Source organism: Canis lupus, chromosome 27 (assembly GCF_048164855.1).
Source record: "Canis lupus baileyi chromosome 27, mCanLup2.hap1, whole genome shotgun sequence".
NCBI lineage: Eukaryota > Metazoa > Chordata > Mammalia > Carnivora > Canidae > Canis > Canis lupus.
Window position 1 is genome coordinate 37,554,656 of NC_132864.1, and position 27,080 is coordinate 37,581,735.

The window sequence follows — 27,080 nt, forward strand, 5'->3', positions numbered from 1 at the left end:
CTGGGCGCCGGCGCGGGAGGCCCCGAGGCCCCGAGGCCCGAGCCCACCGGACCCCGAGCCGCGGCGCCCCCCGTGCGCTCTCAGCGGACGCGAATAAACGGACACGTAGGCAGCTTCCAAAAGAGGCGAAACCTTTATCAAGTCGGCGCCGGCGCGGTATCTACAGTATCTACAAATATCTACACGTATCTACACCGCCTGCAGACGGGCTCCCGGGTCGTCTACACTGCAGCTGCCGGCCGGGCCGGGGTGGGGGCGGGGGGCGACGCGGGCTCGCGGAGAACAATAAATACCACTTCCTTCCGCCGCCGACCGGGCGCTTTGGCACTGGCGGCGCGGACCGGCCCCGCGGCGGCTCCGGGCGGGGAACCGGCGAGGGCCCGACGGCTTCGCGGCTGGGCTGGCCCCGGGGCGGCAGGAGCGCGTCCTCGGGGCCCTCGGGGCTGCCCGGGCGGCGGGCGGCGGCCGCGTTATCTGGGGCAGTAGTCGTAGGAGCCGGGCGGCGCGGCCCCGGCCGACGAGTACATGTTGGCGGCGGCGGCGGCGGCGGCGGCTGCGGCGGCGGCGGCGGCGGCGGGGCTCACGGCGGGGTGGTGGTGCGCGTGCGCGTGCGGGTGCGGGTGCGGGTGCGGGTGCGGGTGCGGGTGGTAGCCGTGGCCGCGCAGGCCGGGCAGCGGGTAGGGCGCCGGCCGGCTCTTGGCCCCGAGGTAATGGTCGTAGGCGGCGGCCGGGTACTTGTAGGGGTGGTGGTGCAGCGGCTCCGACGCGCCGGGCGCCTCCAGGCGCAGCTCGGGGTGCGGGGGGCTGGGCCGGCCCCCGGGCGCACCGGGCAGCGGGACGAGGCCGCCGGCGCCGCCGGCCCCGGGCAGCGCGGGGCTCAGCACCCGAGCCAGCAGCTGCGGCGGGTGCGCCGGGTCCCCGAGCACGGCCGGTCCGCCCGCGTCGCGCTCGAATTCGCGCCGAGCCTCGGCCGCGTCTGCGGGGAGGGCCGGGGGTGAGCGCGCCGGGGCGGGAGCCTGGGGGACCCGCGCCCTCCCCGGGGGCCCTCCCCGGGGGCCCTCCCCGGAGGCCCTCCCCAGGGGCCCGCGCCCCTCCGCGGGCGGCGGGCGGCGGGCGGGGCGGGCGCGGCGCAGCCGTCGGGCCGGGCGGGCGAGTGCGCGCTTGCCCGCCGCCACGACCGTTGTGCAACCGGCGCGAAGGCCGCGAGCGCCCCTGGGGCGCGGGCGAGGCCCGGCAAGGCCGCCGGCCTGGGGCGGAGCGCGCTCGGGGCCGCGGCCCGGATCCCACGACCCCCGGCCCTACCTTTCTCGGCGCCGTTGGGCTGCGTGGGGGAGGCCACGGGGTTCCGCGAGCGCGCGAAGGCGCTCATAAGCGGCAGCGCGCCGGGCCGGTGGTTCCGGGGCCTGCGGGAGGGAGGAGGGCGGCGGGTCAGGGGGCGCCCCCGCCAGGCTCCAGGCTCCGGGGCAGCGCAGTCGCCGTCTCCCCGGAGGACACTCACCAGTCCTCCGGGTCGCAGTCTCGGAAGCCTTTGGCGAAGGGGTTGCTGGCGATCTTGAGCTGCGTGATCTGCGGGTGGGGTGGGGTGGGGTGGGGTGGGGTGGGGTGGGGTGGGGTGGGGGGCGAAGCGGGCATTGAGCAAGTGGGTAGGGCCCCTGCGCTGGGGGCGCGAGCTCCAGTCGGGTAGTGTTTGCAGGAGCTCCCCAGGTAGGGGCCCTTTTACTCCTCGGGGACACAAACCTCCCCAGTTAACTCTCTCCTGCCAAACGGGGAAGCTCCTTTCTCGCTAAAGAACCCCTCTGTGGTACCAAGTGACTAGGATGGAGACCCCGTGTCCCTGGCTGGGATGGGAATGTGGTCCCCTCCACCACCGACCCACAGTGTGTGTGTGTTGGGGGGGGGATGCCCTAGGAATTTGGGTAAGCCGTGGATCAGGCCCCTGATGGGGAGTTTCCGGAATGGTTTGAAAACAAACTTTCAGGCCGCACTGACAGTTGCTGCTGGAGAGGTCAACCTGATAGGAGGCTGGGCCAGCCTGCAGCAGAGGAGAGGAGGCTGCTTGAGGCCCTTGGGGGGGCAACCCCACCGTGTTGGATCCCACCAGAACCCAAAGCTTTGGTTACAAACCTTTGTCCCCAGGCAGCACTGGGAAATTGCAACCCAGTAGTATTGAATTTGCCCATCCCAGGGCCTCACCCGGTGGTTCTGGTAGGCAGTGACCGCCGTGAAGCGCGTCTCCTCAAATACGAAGGTTTTAAAGTTCTCCTCAGCATATTTCTCACTATCTTTGCGTGGGTCCACATAGACAACATGGAAGCGGGGCTGGTATCTGTGCATGGAGTTGAGAATAATCTGGAAGACAAGGTGGCAAGTTTGGAACTAGGAAATGGGCAAAGGTCTAGATAGGCAGTGAACTTCCCGGAGAACTTGGACAAAAGCCTGAACTCTCAAAATGAGGTCCGGTTATGGGGCTCAAGTGGAGACTGCAATCAACTGGGACCACAAGGAAAGTCTCTAAATGGCAAAAGATCAGGATTACGATCCTCTCCGTAGGTCCTTGAGAACTACTTGAGGCACCCAGTGGGTGGGTGGGAGGTGGCTGGAGGCCAGAGCTCAGCCTGGCAGGAAAGCAGCATCACCCTCCTGGATTGTGCAAAGCCTCCTGCAGCCACCCTCCCCCCCCCCCCCAGTATCACCACACGCACACAAACCGCCCCATCCTTTCTAGTTAAAAAGTCTCCAGCAAAAGATCAGGAATGGGGTATGGGGAGCACAGTGACACCCTCTCCAGGCCCGAGGGCCACTGGGCCCACTCTGCTCAGCCTGTCCCTCATTCACACCCCGAGCTGCCCAAGCTCTGCGTCTGGTTCTGGTCAACAGGAACGCTGGAGGGCCCACACCGGGACAGCAACAGCGAGGTCGCCTGGGGAGGTGCGGGGGTGGCTCACATGGCCGTTGTCATCCAGCAGGTTGTTGGTCAGCTTGAGCTTGTCAAAGGACACGATTTGCTTCATCCACTGTGCACCCTTGGCAGGCGAGTCAGGGTGGTAGTGTACACGGCCTGGCGTGGCGGGGTCCGCCTTCCCGGCCACCAGCCAGGAGGAGCTGTGGAAGGCGTACCTGGGGCAGCACGGGAACAGGGGGTCATGCCATGCGGGGTGAACCGAGAGGGCCTTGCGGAGTGCACCCCAGAAGTGCCTCTGATGATTTCCCCATCACGGGTGAAATGGAGCCTTCGGCTGCCACACAGACTGGCAGCGTTTCCGAGGGGCACCGGGAAGAAAACAGAAAACTCCCTCCCGTCCCAACACACGAGACGACAGGAAGCCGGGCACCGGGGGAGGAGGCCGGACGCCACATTTCGCCGCACGCGGGTCTGCGGCTCGGGCCTCCCCGCCACCGGCTCGAGTCGGATTTGGCAGCGCCGGCGGCGGCCTCGGGCGCAGGGCGGACCTCGGTCTCTTTATTAATTGCTGTTAATTGTCCGGGCGGCTGAGACCCGCCCTGCATAATCTCTCCCGGCCACCCCACCTTTCCTGCTCGGCTCCAGGGCCCAGCATTCCCCGGGAGTGGGGGCAGGGGACAAGGTGCCCACGCTCACCTCGTGGGAGAAGGAGACGCGAAGAAAGGCAGGGGCTGTGTGCGAGGGGCCTCAGGCCAAGCTGGCCCAGGGGCGTGGGAGCTGCCTCAGGCCTACGCCGGTGGAGGGGCCCAGCCTGTGTGACCTCCTGAGGGGAGTTCCCAAGAACCGCTGGGGGTGGGGTGTGTGGGTCTGGGGTCTGACAGGGCTGGGGAGGGAGGAGGTCACGGGGCCCGTGGGGCAGCCGGGGCAGGTGCTGGGACTCCTGGTCACTAATGTCCTCGTGGGCTGCCCTCAGAGGCGTCACCAGGCGGGGACCGGCCGCTCCCCAGGGCACCCTCCCTGGTCCCGCTGGGCGCTCACCGGTAGCGCTTGTCGTCCACGGGAACGAAGTCCATGAGGAGCATGTAGTCGGCCATGGGGTCCATGCCGAAGAGCTTCACTTGAAACGTGGGGAACATGCGCCTGGGGGCGGCGAGGCCTCCGGTCACCTCGGGTGGGGGAAGGCAGGGCTGCCCCACCTCGACCACCCCAGGACGGTTCAGCGCCGGGCCCCTCCATCCCCTCTCCTCTGCCTCAGCTACTCTAACCCAACCGGGCCCTGGCCCAGCCAAGGGTAAATGGAGTGTCAGGGCAGCCCCCTGCCCCCTTTTTTGAAACCCCAGAACGGCTCCCTAAGCCCTGGAGCGGAGCCTCCCCGCCCCAACGTCATCTGTGGCTTCTTCTGCCACCTTTGCGTGCACAGAGCCGGCCTAGCATTTGCCGATTCTCGGCTGTCCGGCCCAGAGCGAGCCTCAGCCGGCAGCACCTATCAGCAGACTCCCAAGACGCGGTCCCAGAGATCCTCGGCCCTCCAGAGCCTCCCCAGCTCCATCTAAGAGACGGATGTGAACTCCCGGCTCGAACAAAGTGAAACCAGGGCACTCTGTGTGGCTCCCAGGAGTCCCGCTTGCCCTTTCGGCTGGGTCTGCGGCTGCTCCGCAATCCCTCCAACGAGGCTGAGGGCTCGGAACCCATAGGCTCAACTCTTAGGCCCAATGGAGGAGTCTCCCCACCTTCCTCGGGACACACACAAGTTCCCACCGGCCACAGTAACCCCCCCGGACTCAGCTCCTCCGGGAGAACCTGGCTCGTGCTCTCGTGGTCACCTAACTCTCCCCTCCCCTGGACTCTGACTCTATGACCCATCCAGGCTCTTGAAAGGACATTCTGTGGCTCCCGCATGGGCCGCCGACCGTGCGCCGGCCCTGTCCCTGACGGCACAGCAGTGCCAGCCACCCGGCCCAGGAGGGCTGCGTGAGGCTTGGCTCCCACCTGCCCTTCCTACGGCTTCCCCTCAGAGGCAACTCCCTGCAGGCGGTGGGCAGAAAGCAGATGCCATGGAGCCAGCCCTCCGGGTCAGACCTGCCACCGCCGCCTCTGCAGGCCGGTGGGTGCTGCAGAACGGTGGCTTTCGGGGTAAAGCCTGGCCACAACCAAGGCCCTTGCTGGGCTGGACCGGGCCAGAGGCTGGGGCGCCGTCCTCGGGGGACAGTAAGGAGAGCCCGGAGAAGACCCGCAGAGCTGAAGCTGAGCATAGGCCCCAGGATCCCCAGGGAGGACAGCCGCGGCAGCGAAACAGAAACCGCGAGAAGGCTCTGCAAACAGGCCCTGAGCTCCCCTTGGCTGTGTGGACGCAGAGCTGGTGTCTCCGTGTGTACATTAGACACAGCCCGGCACCCGCCTTTGTCTGCTGGTCAAATCGGTTGCATCGCAAAACTTGTTCCCCTTCTCTCTGGGCCCTTAAAACAAACACAGGCCAATTGGAAGGCTGCGGCCCCGGCCCCAGAGCCAGGCCCCACAATCACGCGGAATTTAGGCCCGAGGAAGGTGGGTCGCAACCTCCAGCAAAGGGGGGATACTGTTTTTTAAGGGTCTCCGCTCTCTGCTGCCGTGTTGCAGACAACTGCCCAGCTGCCCCTCTCCAGCTAACCCGTGTCCACTGAATTGGGGAACTAAAGACGTGACTTTCCTTTGAGGTGGGAGCCACCGGGAGCCGGTCGGCGAGGCCGCGCGCCGGCAGCCGTGAGCTCCGGGCCGGCCTGGGCTTCCGGCGGCGGCGGGCGCCTCGGGGCTGCGGGAGGGGCGAGCCGGCCGCCGCGCTCCTCCACCCGCCGCCTTCCGTGGCTGCCCGCGCCCGCGTCGCCGGAGCCGGGACCGCGGGGAGCCAGAGCCAGCTCGCGCCTGCAGGGGCCGCAGGTGGCGGGCCGCGCCCCCACCCGCCGGCGGGGCCCACGCGCGGGGAGGGTCGGGCGGCGAGGGGGCTCCCTGACCTGCCGGCCTTGGTGACGATCATCTCGGTGCCCAGCTGGTTGAACTCGTCCCACAGCGCCTTCATCTCCAGCTGCACGCTCACGCTGGCCACCTTGGCGTTCTTCTTCACCGGCGCCTTCGCGGCGGCCGCGCAGCTGGCCCCGGGGCCCTCGGGCTCGGCGGCGGCGCTGCTGGCGGCCCCGGCGGCCGGCACGAACGGGTAGGCGTGCGGCGGCGGGCCCGGGGCGCCGGGGGCGGCGGCGGCGCACGGGTCGTAGCGCGGCGGCGGGGGCTCGCGCGGGCCGTAGGGGTCGGCGCCCGGCGACGCGGCGCCCGGGAAGCCCCCCGCGGCCCCCAGGCTGCTCAGGCTGCTGGCCGTGAAGGCTGCAACGTCGCAGAAGTGCGAGAGCTGCGTGAGCCACGGGCTGGACACGGCGGAGATCATGACCCGCGGGCCGCCGCCGCCGCCGCCCCGCCGAGGTGAGCGCTGCCCCGCGCCCCGGGCCGAGTGGCGGGCGTGCGCTGCGCCCCGGGCCGCGCCGCCCTCACCGCGGGCCGGCCCCGAGGAGGCGCCCCGCCCCGCCCCGCCCCGCGCCCCCCCGCCCCCGGCGCCGAGACAATGGGCTCGCTCCCCTCCCCCGCGCTCGCCCCTCCCCCGCCCTGCCCCCCGCCCCAGCCCCCAGCCCGCCCGCCGCGGCTCGCTCGGCCCGGGCCCCCCGACCGCCCGGACCGGCTCCCCAGAGCGCCGGGCCGCCCGCCGCCCCTCGCTCTGCCGCCCTCCCGCGTTGCGTTTCTCCTTTCTCTCTCCGGGCTCTTTTCCCAATTTGTTATTTCTTTACCTTTGTCTCCCTCGATGAAAATTTCCCTCCCAATCCTCTTTCCTTCTTCCACTATCTCTTTCGTTTCTCTTTATTCCTGCTTTATTTTTTGCCTCTTTCTTTCCCCACTTCTGTTCCTCTCCTTTCTTTCCACTTCGTTTTTCATCACTTCGTCTTTCTTTTCCAGTCTGCCTTTTGCCTCTTATTTCTGTAGGTCTTTTCCTGTTATTCAGGGATTTTTCCTTTTTTTTTTTTAACAAAATAAAAACTGGAGATTTTCTCTAGCTTTTCGCTTTCTTTTATGACTTTATTTTCTGTCTTCCATTTCCCTTCACTTCCTTCTTTTTCGTTCTCGCTCTCTTTATTTCTTTATCATCTCTCTCTTTTTTCCTACCTTCCTTTTGAGCTTTTTGTGTTTTCTCTCTTCTCAATTTCTTTTCCTCCCGCTGCCCTCACCACTTTCTCTCTCTCAGTTTTCCCGGGTTCCCAGACTCTATGACACCCTCCTTTCCTGCCACCTTCCCTCCACCTCTCTCAGCTTGCGGCCACCTCTGCCATCTGCCTCTGGTCCTCCCCTCCTGTCCTGCCTGGCTTCCACCAGTCCCGTTCTGGGCCTGAGTCTAGCCGCTTGCAGGTCTCTGCAGCTGGGTCCCCAGGCTGGAGGGTGCACAGGCTTTGGGCGGGATGCCTGCCCGTCTTCCCTGCTCCTGGAAGCCTGGAGCCCACCCCGCCAGAGCTCCCTCCACCCACTCTGGGCCCCACGGCAGCAGTGGCAGGGGGTCTGGCGGGCGGGTCCCCGTAGACACAGCAGGGCGGCTCACCTTCCATGTCCCTGGTGACGGTGCTGAAGTGCATCCCGGCCGGGGATCCCAGCAGCCGGCGGAGCTTCGCCGGGTCAGAGGACCGGGGGCCCAGGCGAGCGCTGCGCTCTGCGGCCTCTGCTGCAACCAGAGAGGCGATGCTGAACGCGCTGGCCCGGGGAGACAGCGGGCTCCGCGCGTCCATAGGCGCCCCGGCGGCCTGGCCGGCGCCGCCTCCGACTGCGTGCACCCAGCCGCACCAAGGCCGGCCCAGCCCACGGGACCCGGGGGCGGGGGCCTGCGGTGCCACTCACAGCCTCCAGCCCCGGGCCCCGGGGATTATGGCGTCACGGCCCCCCACTCTGGGCTGGTGGCCGCCGAGGGGCCCAGATGGGTGGAGCGCCCTAGGGGGGTGTGCGGGCCCTTCTGCTTTTCAAGCTCCCTGCCCCGGCCTCTGCTCCCGGGGACCTCCGTGACCAGCGCCCTTCGAACATCCCGCCGTTCCCACCGAGGCCGGGGTTCCCTCTGTCCGGCGAAGCCACCGTTGCGTCCTACAGCCCCCGACTGGAGGCAGCTACACCCGGAGCGCCCAGCCTCAGCCCGTGTCAGTGAGGCACCGAGTGATCGCCGTGGGGCCGCCTGGGCTCAGCCGTGCCCCTGCCCTCGGCCCCTCCCGCCGCCTCCTCCCTGGCTGCCCCTGCACCTGGGTGAGGAGAGGGCAGTTCGGGCTCGGCACCGGCCACAGGCGGGCAACCCCCAGCGGGGGCGTCGTCCGGTCCTCAGCGCGGCGGAACAGGACCCAGCGGGCAAACGCCCCCAGCCCCCTTCGGCCGGCCCACTGTCGTGGCTGGGGACCCGGAGCAGAGGGACGCCGCCCAGGCCAGGCCGCGCAGCCCGGGAGCCCGAGTGTCACGCGCACCCGCGCGCACCACCCGCCTCTGGCCAGGACGCTTATACATCCGGAGGGTGGGCAGTGCCCGCTGCTCCGACCTCCCCGCGCACCGGCCGGGCGCAGGGAGGGCCGGGGGCGGGGCCTGCACTGGCCCAGGGAGCCGGGGACACGTCGGAGGAGTTCAGCCCGCCGGGTCGGATTGTACGCGGCCCCCTGCCACCCACCTTACATCCAGGCTGCCCACCTGGGAAGGCCCCGCTGCCTTGGTGCCCAGCCAGGCCCAGCACCGGGAGGCGAGGCCCACCCTGAGGCCTCAAGGCCTCTAGGCCCAGGCATCCGCCACACTGAGGCCTAACTTGGCCTGTGCCTTCCCCCACCTACTGCCGCTGGGGTCTTCTCTGACCGGTTCAGGGCATCCGTGGCTTTGCTGCCCAGTCTCGCCAGCAGAGCACCAAGTCTCCCAGCCTCCCAGGAGCCTCTCTGGCCCTTCACCGAGGCTCTCGAAGTCAGAGCCTCTGTTTCCAAGGCTTCTCCGCCCGCAACCATGTTGTAGGCCTTCGCCTGCGCTTGCCTGGGATGAGGGTGGGAGGCAGGCAGCCTCTCCCAGAGCTTCTACAATCCCTGGAGCCTCAGACCCCAGGCTGGAGAGGGTGCTGGCTAGGAAGTGGGCAAGGCTCAGGAACTGAGGACTGGGGAGTAAGCTCCAGTGGGAAGGAACTGGCTCCTGGGCCTGAGGTCCAGGAAAGAGCATGAGGTGGTGAGTGCAGCAGGGCAGCATGTGGGCATGTGGCTGGGGCGTGGTGTGTGTGACTTCCTGGACAGGGAGCCCCCCCTACCTGCCCCCCCTGGCTGTGGCTGTAGTTGTGGAGAGTGGAGGGAGAGGGAAGCTGTCACCAGAGCCTGCCCCCAGCCCTCAGTGGCCATTTGGGGCTGTGACAGTGACACTGACCTGTGGGACCTATGGACAGGTCCAGGGACGAGTGAGATGTGGAACCAGCTGGGCTAAAGGGCCCTCTTTCCCCTCCCGGAGCAGGGCAGCCCACTGCCTCCAGGACTTCAGAAAGAGCTGCTTCTGATGGAGGGGAGAACCCAGCTGGGAGGGGACATTGGTGGGGCCAGGTCACGGCAGTGTTGCAGGAGGCGTGCCCACTGCTGGCGGTCCACCCCCAGAGAGGCGTGCAGGGCAGTGTCATCTGGGGTATCTCCTGCTGGCAGTCCGCGCCCAGAGAGGTCCTGGGCCCTGAAGACTGTGGGGGGCCGATGTGGGGGCTCTGGGAGGGGCTCCCATGTGTGGTTGTGCCTTATCTGGGATGCATGCTGCCCCAGCCCCGGGGGGATGCTGGAGGCTGTGTCCTGTGCACCTGGGGAGCCTTCTGCGTGTATCTGGGCACACACCTGAGGGTAGTGGCCAGATGTGGAGACAGAGGGTCACACCAGTATTGAGAAGGGAGAAGTGAAAGTGAAAAGCCCTGGGGCTTCCTGGATGGGTCTCTGGGGCACGGTCCCGAGGCCCTGGGCCCTCGGGGTCTGAGGTGGTGGAGGGGAGCGCAGGATCCTCCCAGCCCCCCTTAACCCCTTCCTGCCGGAACTGGGACCTGTTGAGCGGGGCTGGGAGGAAGCAGAGGACCCTGTGGGGTGGGCAAAAACCCTGGTGGAGAAAAAGTGCACTGGGGAGAAGTTGGGGGGGGCCTCACCCGGGCGCTCCGCCGTCGCGGGGTCCATCCCTTTCCACCCGTCGCGGCTCCTCACCCTCGCGCCCGCAGAACCCGCGCCCCCTGCTCTGTGCCCGGGACCCGCGGCCGGAGGGGCCCGAGGCGCTCGAAGCGCGAGGCCGCCCGAGCCTCCAGCCCCGCAGAGTCTCTGCCTCCACCGCCCCCCGGGCCGCGCCTCCTGGGAGCAGCCTCGGTCCCTGCAGGGGTGCGCGCAGCCCTCCGCGCCCCGCGCCCGGCTCCGCGCCCCGCGCCCCGCCCGCAGCCGGAAGGAGCGCGCCCCCCCCCCGCCGGCGCCCCGCACCCCGCGGCCCCCGAGGGAGCGCGCCCGGCCGCGGGAGGCCTTCCCCTCACCTGGCCGGCCGCCGCTCCCTTCCGCCTCGCTCCCCCTGCCGGCCGCGCCGCCAGCACCGCGAGGTAGGAGGCCCGGCGGGGCGCCGGCCTGGGCGGCCGGGAGGGCCCAGCGGCGCGGAGCGGGAGCCGCCCGGGGTCCGCCTCCCCCGCCCCGCCGCCCCCCTGCCTGGGGCGCGCAGGGGACGTGGGAGCCGCGTCCTGCAGCGCGGCTGACCGCGAGGTCAGGGCGGCCGTGAGACCATTCTACAGGCCCTAAGACCGAGGCTGGCCGTCGCGGGGCCCCGGCAGGTACGGGGTGGGGACCAGAAGTCCGGAGGGGGGCGGGGGAAGGGGGCGGGAGGGGCCCGGCGGGGCGGCCTGAGCACCCGCCCGGCGGCAGCCGGTGCTTCCCTCTGGGCCCTGCGCGGGGGTCCCACGTGCGCGCTGGCTGCGCCCCGCACCACCCCGGGGAGTACAGCCTCCCCCACGGCGCCCCAGCATCTCTGGAGTTTGGCCCGCAGCAAGCCGGGTGTGGAGGTTCCCCCCCAGCGCGCGGGAGGCGGCCCCTGAGTCTGGGCTGCCAGGCTCCCGCCCAGCTCCGCCTCCCCAGAGTGCACGTGTCTCCCCCAGGGGAGCGTCACCACAGGCACCCTACCCTTTTGGCAGGACCCCACGGCTCATCTTCCGTCCCTTGTAAAGGCACATCCCTGGCGCTGCCGGCGCGGCTGCTAAATCACTCCGACCCTCTCCATCCCCAGCCCCCGAGGGACCCGTGCACCCTCGTGTAACTCTGGCCCCCGCGAAGCCCTGGGTCCTCGCGCCCGAGTGCTCCTGAAGACTAGGGCACGCCACCCGCGCCCCAGGTGGATCCGTGCTGGTGCCTCCAGGAGGATGTGGGTATGTGGCGCACTGGAGACCCCCCCTCCTCCAGGAACCAGATTTTGGGTCGGGTCGGAACCCTGTTGCACCTCCCAGGGCACAGACAGAGAAGAGCCTGGCTTTAGGCATTACCTGATCCCATTAAATCGTTTTAGGAAAGATCAGCCAGGAACTGCCGCAAGTGTCTGCTCAGGGGTCTCAAAGTGGCCTCAGGGGTCTCAAAGGAAAGTCCTGCACCAGAGAGCACCCTGGACCCTGCCTCTCGGCCTCAGTCAGCGCCAGATCGAAACTTCTTGGGCTCCACAGGGCAGCAGTGGGGGTGGGTGGGAGGGACGCAATCTTTGCTGGAGCCCAGAGGGGCGGCGTGCACAGTGGGTGGCTCTGTCCTCCCTTCTCAGCTCCCTCCCCACCTTGCCGCCTGGCCCTCCCGATGAAGCCTGACGCAGAAGAATCTTGGCCCCTGGAGCGCGCCCCATCATTTCTTCATTCAGTGAAGGTCCTTTGGCCCTGACGCTGCAAACGTGGCTTTCAGGGTGGTGCTAGTGTGGACAGGTGGGGACCCCAAGCTCTGGAGGTGGACAAGTCGGGCTGCTACTCCCACGCTTTCTGCACAGTGGTTGGGCTGTAGCCTCTCACCTTCTTTCTGGCCACTGGCCACCGATGGGGTAGAAGAACCTCCAGCTCCTCGCTGCGGAGGGTTGGGCTCCGTCGTTGTTCCCCCCACCCCCACCCCAGGGTCCGCATCAAAGCCTCAGAGCCGAAGTTGCACTGTCAGTGGGCACCCTGCATGGGGTGCTGTTTGCCGGAGCACCAGCTGACTACATGCCATGGCTTAGAAACCCTCTGGGTGCTGGGCTGGCACTCCGGGCGGTGGGGGGTTCTTCAGGGGCCGTGGTGTGGCCTGGGCCCCTACTTGGGGGCAAGAGCAGTTTCCTGCCCCGGTCCTGCACTGTGCTGCACACCTGATGTCTGTGACACCGTCCTGCAAAGTTGCAGGAAGCGAATCCCTGTCTCAGCTTGAGGACTCAGTATGTCTGGAAGAGCAGTGGCTCGATTCACCTCTAACTGCTCCCCAGCCCTTCCCTCCCCATGCCCCTCCCCCTGCGAAGCGAAGTCCTGGTGAGCTCCCCCCTAGGCTCCCTGCTTGGTGCTGGGCTCTGTGGGTGAGGATGGGTGGCTGCCCAGTCCCTGATTCTGGGGGGTGTCAGGCAGCCGGCAGAAGCCCTGGCTGGGGGCCTGGGCCCACAGTGGGGTTCACACGGAGGGGACAGAGGACTCTGCGGGGATGCCCGAGTGAGCTGGCTGAGCGGATCCTATGAAGTACTTGGTAGAGGTCCAGGAGTTAGACACAGCCTGGTGTGTGCTCTGGTGGCTTGGAGAGGACAGGACTGGGAGGGAGTTGAAGCCTGACTAGGGAAGGGGCTGGCCCTCTCCCTGCCCCGGTGACATCCCGGGGACTCTCTTTGGACCCCAGTGCCACCTGCCCGTGGTCCTAGAGCAGGGCTTGCTGAGGCTCTGGAGTGCTGGCGCCTGGGCCCTGGAGACTCCCACAAACACTAGCCCCTGCCAGGTGAGCAAACGGGAACTGAGGGTCGATGGGTGGATACCAGAGGGGATGGCAGTAGTGGGAAGAAGAGAGAGCAGGACAGCGGGACCCTCCTCCTGTGACACCAGGCCCCTCAGAGCCGGGAGGGGGTGCAGAGCTGGCTTACAGCCTCCCTCTACCAGGGGCCTAGCTGTGCCCCCTCACTGTGGGTGCTGCCCTTCAGGGGGACCTGGTGGGGAGATGGTGAGAGGGATGGCGGCCGGATGTGGCTGTCAGCTAGGCCTGGGCGATAGCCACCCACCCCCCCCCCCCCCAGCCACCAGGGCCTCCTGCAGTCTGGAAGTTCCCACAACTCCAGAACAAACAAACAAACAGACTGATGCATAGCCAGGCCCTGGGCCCCTCTCCGATTTCTGGGCCTGTTGATTTAGCTGCCCACTTGGTGGGAGGACCCAGCCACATGGGGAGCCGGCTGTCCATCTGTCTGTCCATCTCCTGGTCACACCAGCCCTTCCACCCCAGGTGCCTTCAGGCACAGGCGGGGCTCAGAATCCCAGGTGACATAGATTTAGGCGGCCTACCCATGACGGGACTGAGGCAACCAGCCTCGCCAGCGCCCCTTGGGTGCCCTCTCTGGCCAGGCAGGACAGGAGGACTTACACTTTCCGGGGAAAGGGACAGGCCCCAGAAGTTCCTGGGGTGTGTTGGCTGAAGGTGAGTGGCCAGAAGATGGAGAGCTCCTCAGGTTCCTCTGGTGAGCGGGGGAGCCAGCGCCCCCTTCTCAGGCACTGACATGGCCTCGACACCACCACATGGCCTTAACACACTCACGAGCACGGGCATGAATGTACATGCACGCACACACCACACACATACACAAGCACACCTGCAGATGTGTGCACACACCCACACATACATCTAAGTGTGGGACGCACGTGTACTTGTGCACACACTGGACACAAGCATGCATACCTGTGAGCAGGGGCACAGACCCACATACCGTATATACACATGTGCACAAGGGCCCACACGTGTTCATGTACAGACTCCCGTACAAACTAGAGTGCGCATGTCGGCACGTGCAGAACCCATATGTGGGCACACATGTGTGTGCAAGTGTACCCCCCAGCGGCCGCTGTGCCGAGTCTTCAGTGTCTGCGACACTCATGTCACTAACTCAAGTGGAGCTCAGATTTACTTGACTTGGATGAGGTCCGTGGGGAGCTGCAGGTACCATGTGATGAAGGAAGAATAAAACGTGGCAGTCCACCCCTGCTGGGCAATTTCCTGAAGGTGTGACACACTAAGATGATACCCCAGGGCGGGGAGGTCTACCCGCCGGGATGATGCCCTCGGTGGTGGGTACAGTCAGACTCTCCCAACAGGGATCCTTCTGGGTGGAATCACCTGGGAGGTCGGTCTCCACACTCAGGCCCCAGCCCTGCATCGGGCTTGGTGGCCAACATGAGCCCTGGGAGGCTCCAAAAAGTAAGAAACTGGGGACAGGGCCAGAGACAATGAAGAATGGCCATGAAACCAGTTACATCAGCACCACTATTAACAGGGGCTAGTGAGGGCATGCTCCCCTAAAGTTTTTGATCTATTAGATCTCCTCTTACGGATACTTAGAGCATTTGAAATAATTAAATATATCTAACTTGGAATTTTTGTTATGTTTTAGAAATTAAACTCAAGTTGTCCACATATTCACTGTGACAACAAAGCGTGACTACTTGGAGCAGCTCTGTGTCAAAATCTGGTCCAAGTGCAGTGGAGAATTGGCTCTGCACCTGTGCCCCTCTTCGTCCACTCTGCTCCCTGGCTGAGCCCCCAGGGCTGCTGGATGGTCCCCATTAGCCCAGGACCATTCTCTCAGGTGCCGTAAGCCTGGCAGCCAGAGCCTTTGCACCCACTGCCCTCAGCAGGCCCACCCTGGTTCTCTCCGCCCGCTGACCTGGCGCTGAGGGCAGGTGGACTGTCCAGTCTGGGGCCGGTGGCAGGAACGCTGCTGTCATAGCAGAGTTAGCGTGAGGGCACGGTGGCCCGATGGGCAAGGCTCTAGCATGTGGGCTCCCCCACCAAGGGCCAGCACCCAACAGATAGATGGGAGACTGAGGCCCCCTGGAGATCCGGGGAGGCAGCCAGACCTTCGTGGTGGGTGCCACTCCCAGCAGATTTCCAGCCCTGCCTGGTCTCCTGCCTTTCTGGAAGAAGGCTGTGTGCGTTGGGGGGAAGCTGCTGGGGAAAAAGCCAGCGCTACCATTTTGGAGAATTGACTCCGTCAGGCAGGACTAGGTCTTCTCGGCCCTTCGGAGCAGGGTGGAACCAGGGGCGGCTCAGTCATCACGAGCTGGGGCCAGGCGTGATCCTCGCTCTGCGGTGTTCTGTGTCTGAGATGCACCTTGGCCTCTCCAAGCGTCAGTGTTCCTGTCTGAGAAATGGGGAGAATTCTCAAGGACGCAGGGAGCTCTGTCAGCTCTTAAACGTGGTTTCTCAACTGATACCGCCATTGCAACGGCCCTGGCCTCCTTGGGCAGCCCCCCAAATCTCAACTGGTCCCCCCCCCAGACTGGGTAGGGCAGCTATTGCCTCTGTGATTCTGTGGGGCCGCCAGGCCCGGCTTGGGATTCAGTGGCCCAGTGGGGAGCAGTGGTGTCTGTGTCCCCGAGAAGCCCAGTTAAACACTCTGCCCAGCTTTCACACCTGGCCCAGGTGTCTAGACTCAGCCTCAGTTTCCCCATGTTCACGAGCACGGCTCCACCCCACCCCAGCCAGACAAATCCCTTCCCTCCTCCGACTCTGCTGAATCAGGTTGGAATTTCTCAAAAGCAAACAAACAGGCGAGCTCAGAGTTGCGGTTTTCAGAGCTCAGATTCCTCCCGTCTGTCTGAGCCAGCATCCAGCCCGGCCGGCCGCCCCCAGGCAGGCTGGACGGGGCCCCCAGCTGAGCCCCCCAGTCCCCGGCTGTTGGAGCGGAGTGGGGGTACCAGGCTCAGAGCTGACCCGCAGCACCGGGCCGCCCCACTTCCCTCTCGAGACCCCGCAAGCGAGGCAGGAGGCCGCGGACGGCGCCAAACACAAGGGACACCTGGCCTGGTGCGGGCCCAGCTGGACGTGGGGACGGTGACCGGTGATGTGCCCGGATGAGGCAGGGCTGTGGGGGTCGGAGGGTCGGGGGCTCAGGGGATGGGGCACTGGGGGGCTGACCCCAGGCAGCGGGCACAGCAGCGCCGGGGGTGATGTCGAGGCGCAGGGGCAGGGCCCGGGTGGCCGTGTGGGAACGCGGGGGTGGGAGGCGGGCGAGGGGGCGGGAAGGCACCTCAAGGGGCAGAAGGGGCTAGGAGGGAGGGCTGGGGGAGGGGAGGGGCGGAGGGGGCTCTCGCCAGGTGGTCTTAATCTCCTCAGTGAAATAGGAGTCCTGGGGGCGGGCGGGGGAGGTGGGAGCTGAGACAGCTGCGGGGAGGGGACAGCCTGACAGCCCTGAGGCCCCCCAGACTGGGAGCCCCTGCCTGCCCGCCCGCTCGCTCCCTGAGTCGGTCCTGGGATGGGTCCCGGCCGGAGCCGGTTCTTCTGGCCACCCCTCCCCTCCCCCTCGGCCCCTGCCTTCGCCCAGAGGGTCTGGCCTGCGTCTGGGTGGATGTGGAGGGCCCCGGCCTTGCCTGCTGTCTAAACAGCCGTCGGTGGCGGTGGCGGGGCGGGGCAGGGGCTGGGTCACCGTTGGGCTCCGAAGCCCCGGCCTGGATCCCCACGGACCCACTGCGCTGTCCGCGGCCCTGCGGTCACCCCGTGGGGGGCGGGCAGGAGGAGGGAGGGGCCCCTGGCCTAGCCGGCCCCCTCAGCTTCTCCTGGCCAGCCCTCCACAGGCACCCGGACGGACGGAAGGGAGGCACTGGCGGGCCTGCTCTTTTACCCACCAAGGGGGCTCCCACCGACAGAGAAACTGAGGCTGAGAGGGGTGTGAAATTGGCCTTGGCCACCAGGCAGTGGGGACAGGAGGGGACGTGGGCAGCATGGAGGCGCCGGCTGCCCCATCCTGCTAAGTGGGTGCTTGGCGCCAGCTGTGCTGGGCGGACAGACAGACAGATGCGAGCTTTCACTGGTGTCCCAAGCCAACCTAGCCCCTCCTTCCAGGGTGTTTGCCAGGACCTAATGCACCCAGGCCGCCCCATGCTGGGCAGGCGTACGGGCGGCGCCAGGCTGTCTCAGGCCTCCCTGGGAATGGCCAGGCCCCGGGGTGGATGCGAGGGTCCGAGGTGCCCACCAGAGAAACCAAGGTGGCCCTCCAACAAAGGCGAAGTGAAGTGGGAGCACCTGGAGCTCCCCAGGCCCAGCTTTCCTTCCGATTCCGTGGCAGGCCCCTCTCTGAATTGCCCACCTGCCTGGGTCCTGGCTCCCGTCTGGGCCCCTGGCCATGTGGCCCCTCCTCCTTGGCTCTGTGCCATGGTTCTGTCCCCGGTGACAAACCCATCATGGGACTGTAGCCCTTTGCACCTGCTGGGCCCTGCACTCTGTAGGGTAGGGCGGGAGGGTGGTACTCACTGCAGGGCATTTGCTAGTGGTGTCACTGTTCCCTTCCAGGCCGGGAACCAGGAGGCCGAGAAGGGAATCGGGGCCAGTCTGGCCCACACGTGGACAGCAGCGGTGAGCAGCAAGGCCGGTCCAAGCTGTTTCGGTAGGTGGCCTCAAATGCTTCCACAAGAAGGTGGCACATGGATGGGGCTCAGCTCGCTCTGGTCAGCTGGATCAGGGCTGAGAGCTGGGGAGTCAGCCTGCACTGGTGGGGGAAGGTGGAACTGGCCCCTTCAGCAGAGTGCCCAGAAGGTCCCCGAGGCCTCAGGTGTCGCTGCTCCCCTAAGCACCTCCGACAAGACCAAGACGACTGCTCATCACTTTAGAGGAAATGTTTGCGGATTCTTCCCTACCATCTGCTAAACCCAGCCACAGGCTGCCTTCAGGGGAGACTGCCCCTTCAGTCTGGGGAGCTGGAACGTGGAGCTACCCTATAGATGTCTGCAGGGCTGTCCCTGGGCGAAGGAAGCAGCCCGGGTCTAGGGGAGAAATTTCTGGAAGGAGGTTTGTTGCTCCCAGATGGAGAAGAGAAGTGATGTTGTGCAGAGTGTCTGGGAGTCAAGCAAAGGAGGGGAGCATTGGGAAGGGAGGAGGGGGCGGGGGACATGGGGCCACTGCACTGGATCTGAAGGGCATTTTCCTGATTCCAGCTTTGGGCTCCTGGCCTTCCTCCTGGGACCCTCGGCGGGAGTCTGTTCTCTGCCCGTCAGCTGCCCAGGGGCTGCCGACCTGGGGCCTGGATGCTGAGGACCTTGGAGCCCACATGTCCATCGGCCCAGCGGGAGCCTGAGCCCTCCTCCCTCCCAGCCCAGGACTGGGGAAGTGAGGACTAACCATGTTCTGGATCAGGGCATAAGGGCAGAGGTCTGAGGCTGGAGGACGTGTCCCAGGTCAGCCCAGGGGGGCCTCAGGGGCTATTGTTGTGAGTAGCGGTCATTGATTGGTCGGTGCCCAGCATTGTGTCAATAAATTGTACCTGTTATATACACACCTCACAAAGTGACGGTGGTCATGGTGGAGGTGCCGAGGACGCTGCCCCAGCGCTTGGACACTGCCCTCTTGGTATCACCTGTCACCTCCTCCATTCTACATGAGCTGCCTCTCTTAATATGGCCCCAAGTATCCCTGGCTCTGATCTTGAGGCTGGATGTCTTCAAAGAAGTGCCCAGGCCCTTCCTGAGCTCCTGGCAGCACCCCGACCCCATTCCACCCCACCAGTTGGTCTGTGGCCCGGACCTCGTCCCAGAATAGCTCATCGCAGCCATACGCGACAGCCAGCATCAAGCATCTTGGATTTCTGACAAAGGGACCCCCCACCTGGTGGCCGCTGACACCTGAGCCCACCCCACCCAGTGGCAAGGGGCAAGGGTGAGTGACCTGGCCGGAGACAGCTGCTGTGGGAACAGTCAGAAAATCCCAATGTCACTCGCCCTGGTTCTAGAGGGGAGACTGAGGTACAGAGCAAGGCGAGGCCTCTGGCGTCTGTGAGGGGCCTTGCCCAGCCAGGGGTCCTGCCACGATCCATCCTGGCCCTGCCCTTGGTGCCCTGTACACCTCTGCTGTCCACCCGCCCGCCCAGGCAGAAAATGGCCATTTCCTCCGGCCCCTGCCCCAGGGAGCGACACGGAGCTGGCAAAACAAACAGGCCGTTCCTCCTGTGGCCGCCGGCTGGTGATGGATGGCCAGAGGGGCTGGCCTCGCTGATGGACGACCGCCCATCATGTGTGGGCCGGAGGCGGGGGCCGGTGAAGCCTTGGACACAGGCACAGACGCACTCTCGAGAGCCGTGGTGCTGGCCTCGCTCTACCTGGAGACATTCCCGGGCCGGAGCCCCGGGGGGACCCCAGCCTCAGTCTCCGCATTGGTGTGCGTAGGGGTGGGCTGACACACCTGAGGGCGGGGGCCTCTGTAGGCTCCCACCTGCCTCGCCAAGGGCCAGGCCCCCTGCTTCGGCCTGTACTCCAGACCTGGCCAGCCTGGGATCCTTTGAAGCCTTTATTGGCACCTCCGTGTGTGCTCGGCCTCACAGGGCCTCCCCTCTGCAAAGCCGGAGTGGGCCGTGCAGGGCATGGTGCCGAGCTCGGGGCAGGGTCAGGCAGGCACACTGGGAGTGTCTCAGGTGGGAAGGAAGGCTGGGCAGTGGGAGCCCAGGTCTCGGGGGTCTGAGAGGGCCTGGGTCCGCTGCACTGACCCAGAAGGCCCTGGGGTCCCTGCCCCAGCTATCCCTGCCCCGGCTTTTGTTGGCGGCCCTGCCATCAGTGGGGCGGGGATGATCCCCTCCTGCAGATGGGTCAACAAGGCTCAGGGGAATTCTGGTGGGGGATGGGGGGGAACACAGGCCTGGCTGAGGTGGGCCCCACCGGGCGCTCCCGGGTGGGGAGCTGCTGGCACCCAGCTGCTGGCGACTCCCACCAGGCAGGGCCGGATGTGCCCATCGTGCTGACGGCCCCACAGAGGCCACGGCTGACCAGCCTACAGCACTGGCAGGCTCAGAGACCTCCCGGCCCCGCCTGGCAGCTACCTGCAAGGCCCAAGGGATACCCAGCTACCCAGCCCGAGGCCTGCAGCAGCACAGGCCACCCAGCTGGTGACCGGCTGGAGAGGAAGGGGCAGCTGTGGCCAGGCCTCTGACCCGCCCCCGCCCCCCCGGCTGCCCAGCCCCACCGGGAGCACGTCTGGCCAAGAGGAAGCTTCTGAGACCCCCACTTCCTGAACCTCAGAGCAGGCTGGGCCAGGGCCGCCCACTTCCCTCCAGAGCCCCCAGCCCTGCCCTCAGCAACTCCAACTCAGTCCCACGACTCCACGACCCCCAGCTATGTGTTTTCCGGGGCGGAGGGCAGAGGGGATGCCTGGGCAACTTGCCCCGATTTAGGGTCAGAGGCAGCAGGAAGCTGACCTGGCGGGTGAGGGGTCTGGGCAGAGGGGGAGGCCTGGGCCAAGGAGAGACCTCTCCTGGAGACAGGGCTGCCCCCAGCACAGGGTAATCGATACTCTCTGCCAGAGAACCCTCTGGATGCAGGCTAGCCCGCTGGTTCAACCCTCTGGGTGCCAGATGGGCCCCCTGTGCCATGGCCAAGGTGATGCCCTGAGTCAGCCATCAGCTTCTAGAGCTAGGCTGGAGATGACTACGGCCGTGGTCCCCCACTAAGATGGACTGTGGGAGCAGCAGGTGATGCGGGAGCTGGAGTGTGGGAGGAGGGTCTGTGGGCGGGGATCTGGGGTCTCAGGTGGAGGCTCTCGGGCCCTCAGCTCTGGTGAGCTTGGATGGTGCCTGCGGGGTGGGCCTGCCTGAGCCGTCCTGGCCCCTCCACGCTGCTGGGGGCAGGAAGTCTGGGTCTGGCCTGGGCTGGCAGACCTGGGGGCAGGACCAAGGCCCATGCAGGGCAGGAAGTGGCCCTGGACTCCAGCAGGGATGGGGTGGCCTCTCAGAGGCCATTTCCTCCCAGGGAACATCCTGCCCGGGCGGCAGCAGGGAGAGGGCTCCAGCCCCGGAGAGCAGGAAGGGCCTGGGGCTCAGTGTCCCCCTCAGGCAGGGCCCTGGGAGGTCCCAGGAGGGGATGACCTCACAGATGTCTGAGCTTCAGGAGCTGAAAGGCCAGTCAGCCTTCCCCCAGTCCCTACTTGGAGCTCCTGGGCTCACACTTGGGGCTCAGTTCCTGCAGTTTCCAGCAGCCAGGCTTGTTAGGTGGCCCTGGCCAGGTGCTCAGACCTCCACCCTGCCTCAGTTTCCCATATGAGCCACGGCCAGAACCCGGGCCTCTCAGTCTACGTGCAACTACGAACTGAGGGCGAGGAGCCGAGGGAAAGGCCCCACGGGCAGCAACCTGCGCCTCACAGCTTAACCCAAGCCATCAGGCTGGGCCTGGGCAGACTGCCCAGCCCCAGCTGCCCCTGCTCCGGGGCCCAGGAGGGGGTCAGTGGCCCCCCCACCCCCAACCATGTCCTAAATATAACCGGAGCAGGCGCCTGGCCGGGAATAGAGACCTCTGTCAGTCCCCAGCAGGTGCCAGTGGGAGGAAGGTCAGTGTGATTGGCAGGGGTGCCGGCCGGGCAGGCAGCCAGATGTGGGTCATGTGAATGTCCGGTGGCAAGGCCCAAGGGTGGGGTGGCGTGTCCTCACAGGACAGCTGGGTGCCTGGCCCGCCCTGTTCAGAGTAAACCCTGGACCCTGCCCTCACCCTCACCCCACTTCTGAGGCTGCTGCCAGGCCCCCAGAAAGGGCAGGACCGCCCAGCGCTGGCCATGTGGCTGAGCCCTTAGCACCGTCCCAGCCTGCCACTCTGGCCCCACAGCCCGAGGCCTGCTCTGCAGCCCCACATGGTGACCGATCGTCCATCTGGCCGCGTGGGGTCACTGAGCGGATGCTCGGAATGCTGTCTGGGTTGCCCAATATCCCTCTGTCCCTCACCCCTGCGGGGTCCTTCTGTCCCCCCCCCCACCCTTTGGCCTCTCCCTGCCTGGTATTCTCATCCTTGCACAACCCCCAGACCCTCTACTCCGGGCTATTCTGAGCTGACCACCAGCCCGGCTGATGGGGCCAGACTCCAGGTCCTCAGAATCCCCCTCTGGACCTCACCTCGGGTCCCCGCATCAAGCTGCTCCTGGCCTGACAGTCAGCCGAGGCCCCCTTGAGCCCCCCATCACTGAGGCCCGGGATCTGAGGAAGGCAGGTGGGGCTCGGCTGCCCTCCCAGCTCCCTCAGGCAGCATCCTGGGCTCCAGGCCAGGTCCCACCCTGGCCGGTCTCGGAGCCCAGCGCTGCATCCCCCTCTACTGGGCAAGTCCTGGATGCCCGCCGGCCGCCCTTGGACAAGGCTCTCACCAGCCAACTTGCTCTACTGTTCCCTTCAAGCAAAGCCTTCTCTCCTACTCCTTCCTGTTGAGAGGAGACCGTCCAGCTAAGAATCTGTAAATACGCTGAAAACTGCCAAGCAGCCCGAGACATGGATCCTTGCTCGTTTTCCACCGTGATCGTCCCAGTTCCTTGAACACAAATCAATAGTTTCTTCCCTACTGGACCAAAGTTATGGGCAAGGGAAGTGGAGCAGGAGTGGCAGGTGCTGGGGTGGGGAGGCCTGTCCGAGGCGCCACAGGGGTCTGGTGGTCTGGCCTGGCCCTCAGAGGTGGCATGGAAGGGCAGGGCAGGGTGAGCGCAGAGTGGAGGCTGATGGGTTCAAGACATCCGGCTGCCCCTGGCCCCCACTGGGATGTTTGTTGATTGAAAAAATGAGTGTCTGTCCAGCACCTACAACGTACCCCGGACTGTGCTCGCCACATGACATGCTGCCATCCCTGAGGTCAGAATTCTGGAAGTTGGGGCTCTAGGAGGGAATCCTGGGTCCAGAGACTCTTGTCCGAAAAGGCCCCGGGGAAACTGGCCATCCCCTCCATCCTGCGCCTCCCCTCCACAGCCCCCTGGCTGCAGTCTTCCCGCCCTGCGCACGCGCCCTAGCCATGAGACGCTCACGCCCCACAGGCAGCTCGCTGCATCCAGGACAGTGAGCTTTGCGGTTCTTGCTTTGCAGGTTGTTGACTAGAAAGCCTATCCCGGGGAAAGCGCAGGGCCGCCTCGGAGGGTGGTGCCTGGTATGGGAGCAGCCCGGTGGGGACGCAGGACAGGGCGGCCTGGGGGCGCTGGATGCCAGCTGGAGAGTGGGACTGTGATCTGCACCCCCCGCCCCGTCCCACTACCCATCCCCGCCTGACTCTCAGGGCCCCCAGAAAGGCAAGTCCCAGCTCCGCGGCCCTGCTCGTGCTGGACACGGTAACGGCTGCAGTGTGGGCTTGTTTGTTCTTCGTCTAGTTTTTCTGGTTTGGAGCTTGGATGCCCAGGCAGGGCTAGGGGCCTGGGAATGGGTGGGGGTGGGGAGCGAGGAGAGGAGCAGGGGCCCTGGCAGAGGCGTGTGGCTGAGGAAAGGGATCAGGCCTGGGTTCGAGGCCACGCCTGGCCCCACCTTGCTGTCACTGTCCTGTCCTTACCTGCCCTCACCCGCGGACAGGTGGGTGAGCTCCACCCTGAGCCGGGGGGTCGCCCACATGGGCTTCCAGGAGGGGGATCTGTTCTGAATCCATCTGCCTTCACCCTCGGGCCTGGCTACAGGCTAGGGAGGGCACCCATGGTGTGGCCTCAATGAGGCCTTTGCAGTCAGAGGCTCAGGGGAAGGAGAAGGTTCCCAGTGACCACCCAGCCTGGTTCTTGGCACCCTCAGCCTTCCTTGGAGAGGCCTGAGTAAGGCTCGCTGTGTGTGGGGACGGTGGGGATGGGGGCCAGGGGGCAGTGGCTCGGGGCCGCAAAGCGTGGAGCTTTTGGGGGGACACCTCCCACCCACATGGCACCCATCTGCCTTTGGCTTACATCCAGGCTTCTCTGCTTCCTGTGTGTGGGGCCCTAGGCCTCTCTGTACCCCTGGAGGGGACTGGTGGGCGTCTCCCTCCTGCCTCCTGCCTTCTGGATCCTCATGCCCCATGGCCCACTACTCCCAGACGCTTCCAGCAGCTGCCCTTCCTCTGGGCAGCCCACCTGCATCTCCCTCTGAGCCTTTGGTCAGGATACCCAGGGCTCATCACCCACTAGACTCTCACCACCTCCGTTTCAGAGTTGGAGAAACTGAGACACTGTGGCATAGTGTGTCTGTCCTTGCGGCATGAGTCCAGGCCTAGCAATGCAGGTGGCCTACCCAGTGAGGTGAGGGGGCAGGGCCAAGATGGGGACAGCCAAAGATGGGGACCTGGGGGCTCCCAGTGGGGCACGAGGCACAGAATTTCTACTGGGAGGGGGAATCAGAGGGTGAAGACGGGGCTGGGAGTGTGTATGCCATCTGGGGCTCATAGTTCAAACCCCCGTGGGCTTTGAGGGCGCATCGGAGTTCACCAGGGCAGAAGGCAAGTGAGAAGCACAGCCCGGTGCTGCCCACCAAGGCCTGTGGGGACCTGGGGCTCAGGGAAGGCAAGCACCCCCGGGCGCCGAGGCAGGACGCCGGGACTTACTCAGGTCTGGCCTCAGTCCCCCAGCCCGCCGAACTGTGTCCCTCCTACGGGCAGAGGTTAAAGGGCTTCGGGGGCTGGGGCAGACTTGGAGGAAGGAGTCTGTACAGCAGGCCTGGCTGTAGGCTTTCCCACTGACCCTGGACAGGCTCTCCCCTCTCTGGGACTCAGTTTCCCTCTCTGTAAAATGGTGACTATGGCCCCTGGCGAGGCTCGTGGCTCTGAATAGGCTTGCTGGCCCAGTGGTGGGGGTGTGTGGCCAAGCCCCCCCCCCCCCCACCGCAACTGGGACCAGGTCAGGGACTCAGCCCCAGCTGGGGGCCCAGCTGGCTGGGGTCGTTAGGATAGCCGACCCTGGGAGAATCACCAGAACAACTGCCCCCGTGCTCCCCCACATTCCCAGCTAGGCCTGGGCTGGCGCAGCCCCCAAACATTTCTCAGAGATTAGGCCCTAATCCTCGTCTGCTCCAAGGGGACCCCAGCCTCCGTTCACTGTCACTCACCCACCCGGCCCCTCTACCCATGGCACTCTAGCCCTCAAAGCCCAGGGAAGCTTCCAGAAGGAAGGTGGATCCACTGAGGCTCCAGGTGGGGCCTGGAGCTCGGCCCTCGCCCTGGCCAGCTCTATGCAGCCCGAGGCTTGCTCTGGCCCGAGGAGTCCCTTCTGTTAACTTGAAGAAACTCTGTCCTGTTGCTTTCTCCAGCCAGTTCCAGGGCATTGACCCTGCTCTCCAGCCTGCACCCCAGGCAGGCATTGCCAGCCCAGCCCCGATGTCCTGTGCCACCCAGGGGATCTAAAGCAGCATGTCAACTCGCCTGCTCCGTGGGCCTGCCCCGGTGGTGGTGGCGGTGGGGAAGGGCGGCCTCGTAGCATTCCCGGGCTCCGGGATAGGGGAAGGCCCACCTCAGAGGAGTTCGGGGCTTCTTGCGGACTTCACCGGGTGCTCTGGGCCCAGAAAGAGGGACTCGCAGAGTGGGGAGCTGACATCAGGCCCCCCTCCTTGGCACTGAGGTTGCCCCTGGCTCTGACCCCTCATGGGCCTTCCCACTTCATCACCAGAAACTTGGGTCCAGGGAGGGGCAGGTTGGTTCATGGGTAGGGGTAGGGGGCCGGCCCTGCCCCCACGAGTCCTGGGCGGGCGCCTTGACACAGCTCGGGCTCCAGAAACATTTGCTTTAAGTCTTAAAATATCAGGTTCCTGCATCACTGGGCTTCCCTGGGGGCCACTGGGCGGGCGGGAGGGATTTTAGGAGTAAGAAGATTCCCCCACTGGCCCCCACCCGATCGGCCACTCTGCCCGCCCCTTGGCCTCAGCCGAAGCCAGCTGAGTGTTTGGTGGTGGCCTGCTGGGCCCCCCTCTCCTGCTCTGGGGGGACCTGCAGTCGGTCACATGGAACCCCACCTCTTCAGAGCCCCCCAGCCTCTGCAGGACCCTGGGCTGGGGCAGAGGCACAAGACCCAGCAGCCTTTCTCCCCCGATAGCTCAGACTTACTCCAATGGACCCATGGATGCCTTCAGCCAAGGCCAGTTCAGATGGGGAAACTGAGGCCCCAGAGGAAGCGAGGCTTCTTGAAGCCACAAACGAGCCCCTTGTTCGTGGCAGTGGAACTGTGAAACCCACCCTCGTGTCCAGCCCTGTGGTAGACCGCAGGGCCACTAGGCAGAGGTCTCTTTTTATTTTTTTTTTTTAAGTCCTCTCTACACCCAACCTAGGGCTCTAACTCCTGCCGCTCAGATCAAGAGTCGCATGTTCCACTAGCCTCCAGGGGACATCTTGAAAAGGTGATGACACCACTTTGGTGCTGGGCCCAGCATTCAAGGCGACTTCCCAGGGGTGGAAGCAGACCCTTCGCATGGGGCCTTGAAGGGCGAGTAGGAGTTTTACAACGGTCCTGGTGGCAGGCTCCCTGGACTGAAGGGCCAGCTTTAGCAGAAGGACCAGCCTGCAGGGTACAGGTCTGTGGTGTCCACTGAGCGGATGGCTCTGGGAGGACCTTGAACACAGGGCCAGGCACTGGGTTAGCCCCGCTGCCAGGTAAGGGTGGGGTGGGGGCCTGGGCGAGTCTGGTGCTCAGAGGCTTTGGAACCTGCTGCTGGGGGGCGCAGAAGAGCTCTCCTGGACAGCCAGCTCTGCCACTTGGTGTGAAGGTGACGCCCTCCTACCTCTGCTACCCCTGGGGACCACTGCCCAGAGGAAGGCACAGCCCCCATAGCCCGCCCACTCCCTCCCAGGCAGACCACCGGCCTCGGCCCGGGGGACCAGCCTAGTGCAGAGCGGGAATTAGAGCCAGGCAGCAACAGCTGGCCCCACTCGAGCATCCCCCGGGGGCCACCGCCTTGTTCCCAGGCCCCCATCCCAGCCCGTTCCCAGGCTGCACCCCACCCCCCAAAACACACTGCTAGGGACGTGGTTGGGCGAGGCTGTGAAGGGACCACCGGCTGGGAAATCTCCTACTCCCTGGCTACCAGGATGCAGGACCTCACCATCAGGCTGGGGGAGGCCCCGCATGGCCCCCACCCCTGGGGGCCCCTGCCTCGTTCTGCTGCTTGTGTTCCTGGGCTCAGTCTCCCTGCAGGAATACACATACTTCAGATGATTGGAAGCCTCCAGGGGAACCGCACCAGCCAGAGAGGACCGTGGGAGGGGGCCACGAGACCCCCCACTAGTTTTTGAAGGAGA

General features: G+C 65.7%; 1 protein-coding gene and 1 long non-coding RNA gene across 3 annotated transcripts; one reads left to right on the forward strand and one right to left on the reverse strand.

Moving 5' to 3' along the window:
• Nucleotides 1-114: 114 nt before the first annotated feature.
• Nucleotides 115-8,409, reverse strand: TBX1 (T-box transcription factor 1). 2 transcript variants are annotated; one of them, XM_072803542.1, is made up of 9 exons: nt 8,191-8,409; nt 7,509-7,628; nt 5,890-6,253; nt 3,941-4,042; nt 2,946-3,117; nt 2,194-2,349; nt 1,499-1,566; nt 1,303-1,403; nt 115-976 (listed from the first exon to the last, which is right to left on the reverse strand). In XM_072803542.1, exons 2-9 carry the CDS (start codon nt 7,540-7,542, stop codon nt 471-473), a joined length of 1,503 nt encoding a protein of 500 aa, XP_072659643.1. In that variant the 5' UTR covers nt 7,543-7,628; nt 8,191-8,409; the 3' UTR covers nt 115-470. The 2 variants fall into 2 exon arrangements, with proteins under 2 accessions (XP_072659643.1, XP_072659642.1); XM_072803541.1 differs by having other exon boundaries at nt 7,509-8,409.
• A 2,147-nt stretch (nt 8,410-10,556) lies between these two features.
• LOC140619708 (uncharacterized) lies at nt 10,557-18,405 on the forward strand. The gene is made up of 3 exons (XR_012019535.1): nt 10,557-10,730; nt 17,425-17,518; nt 18,066-18,405. It is a non-coding gene; the product is annotated as an uncharacterized lncRNA (long non-coding RNA).
• Nucleotides 18,406-27,080: the final 8,675 nt, after the last annotated feature.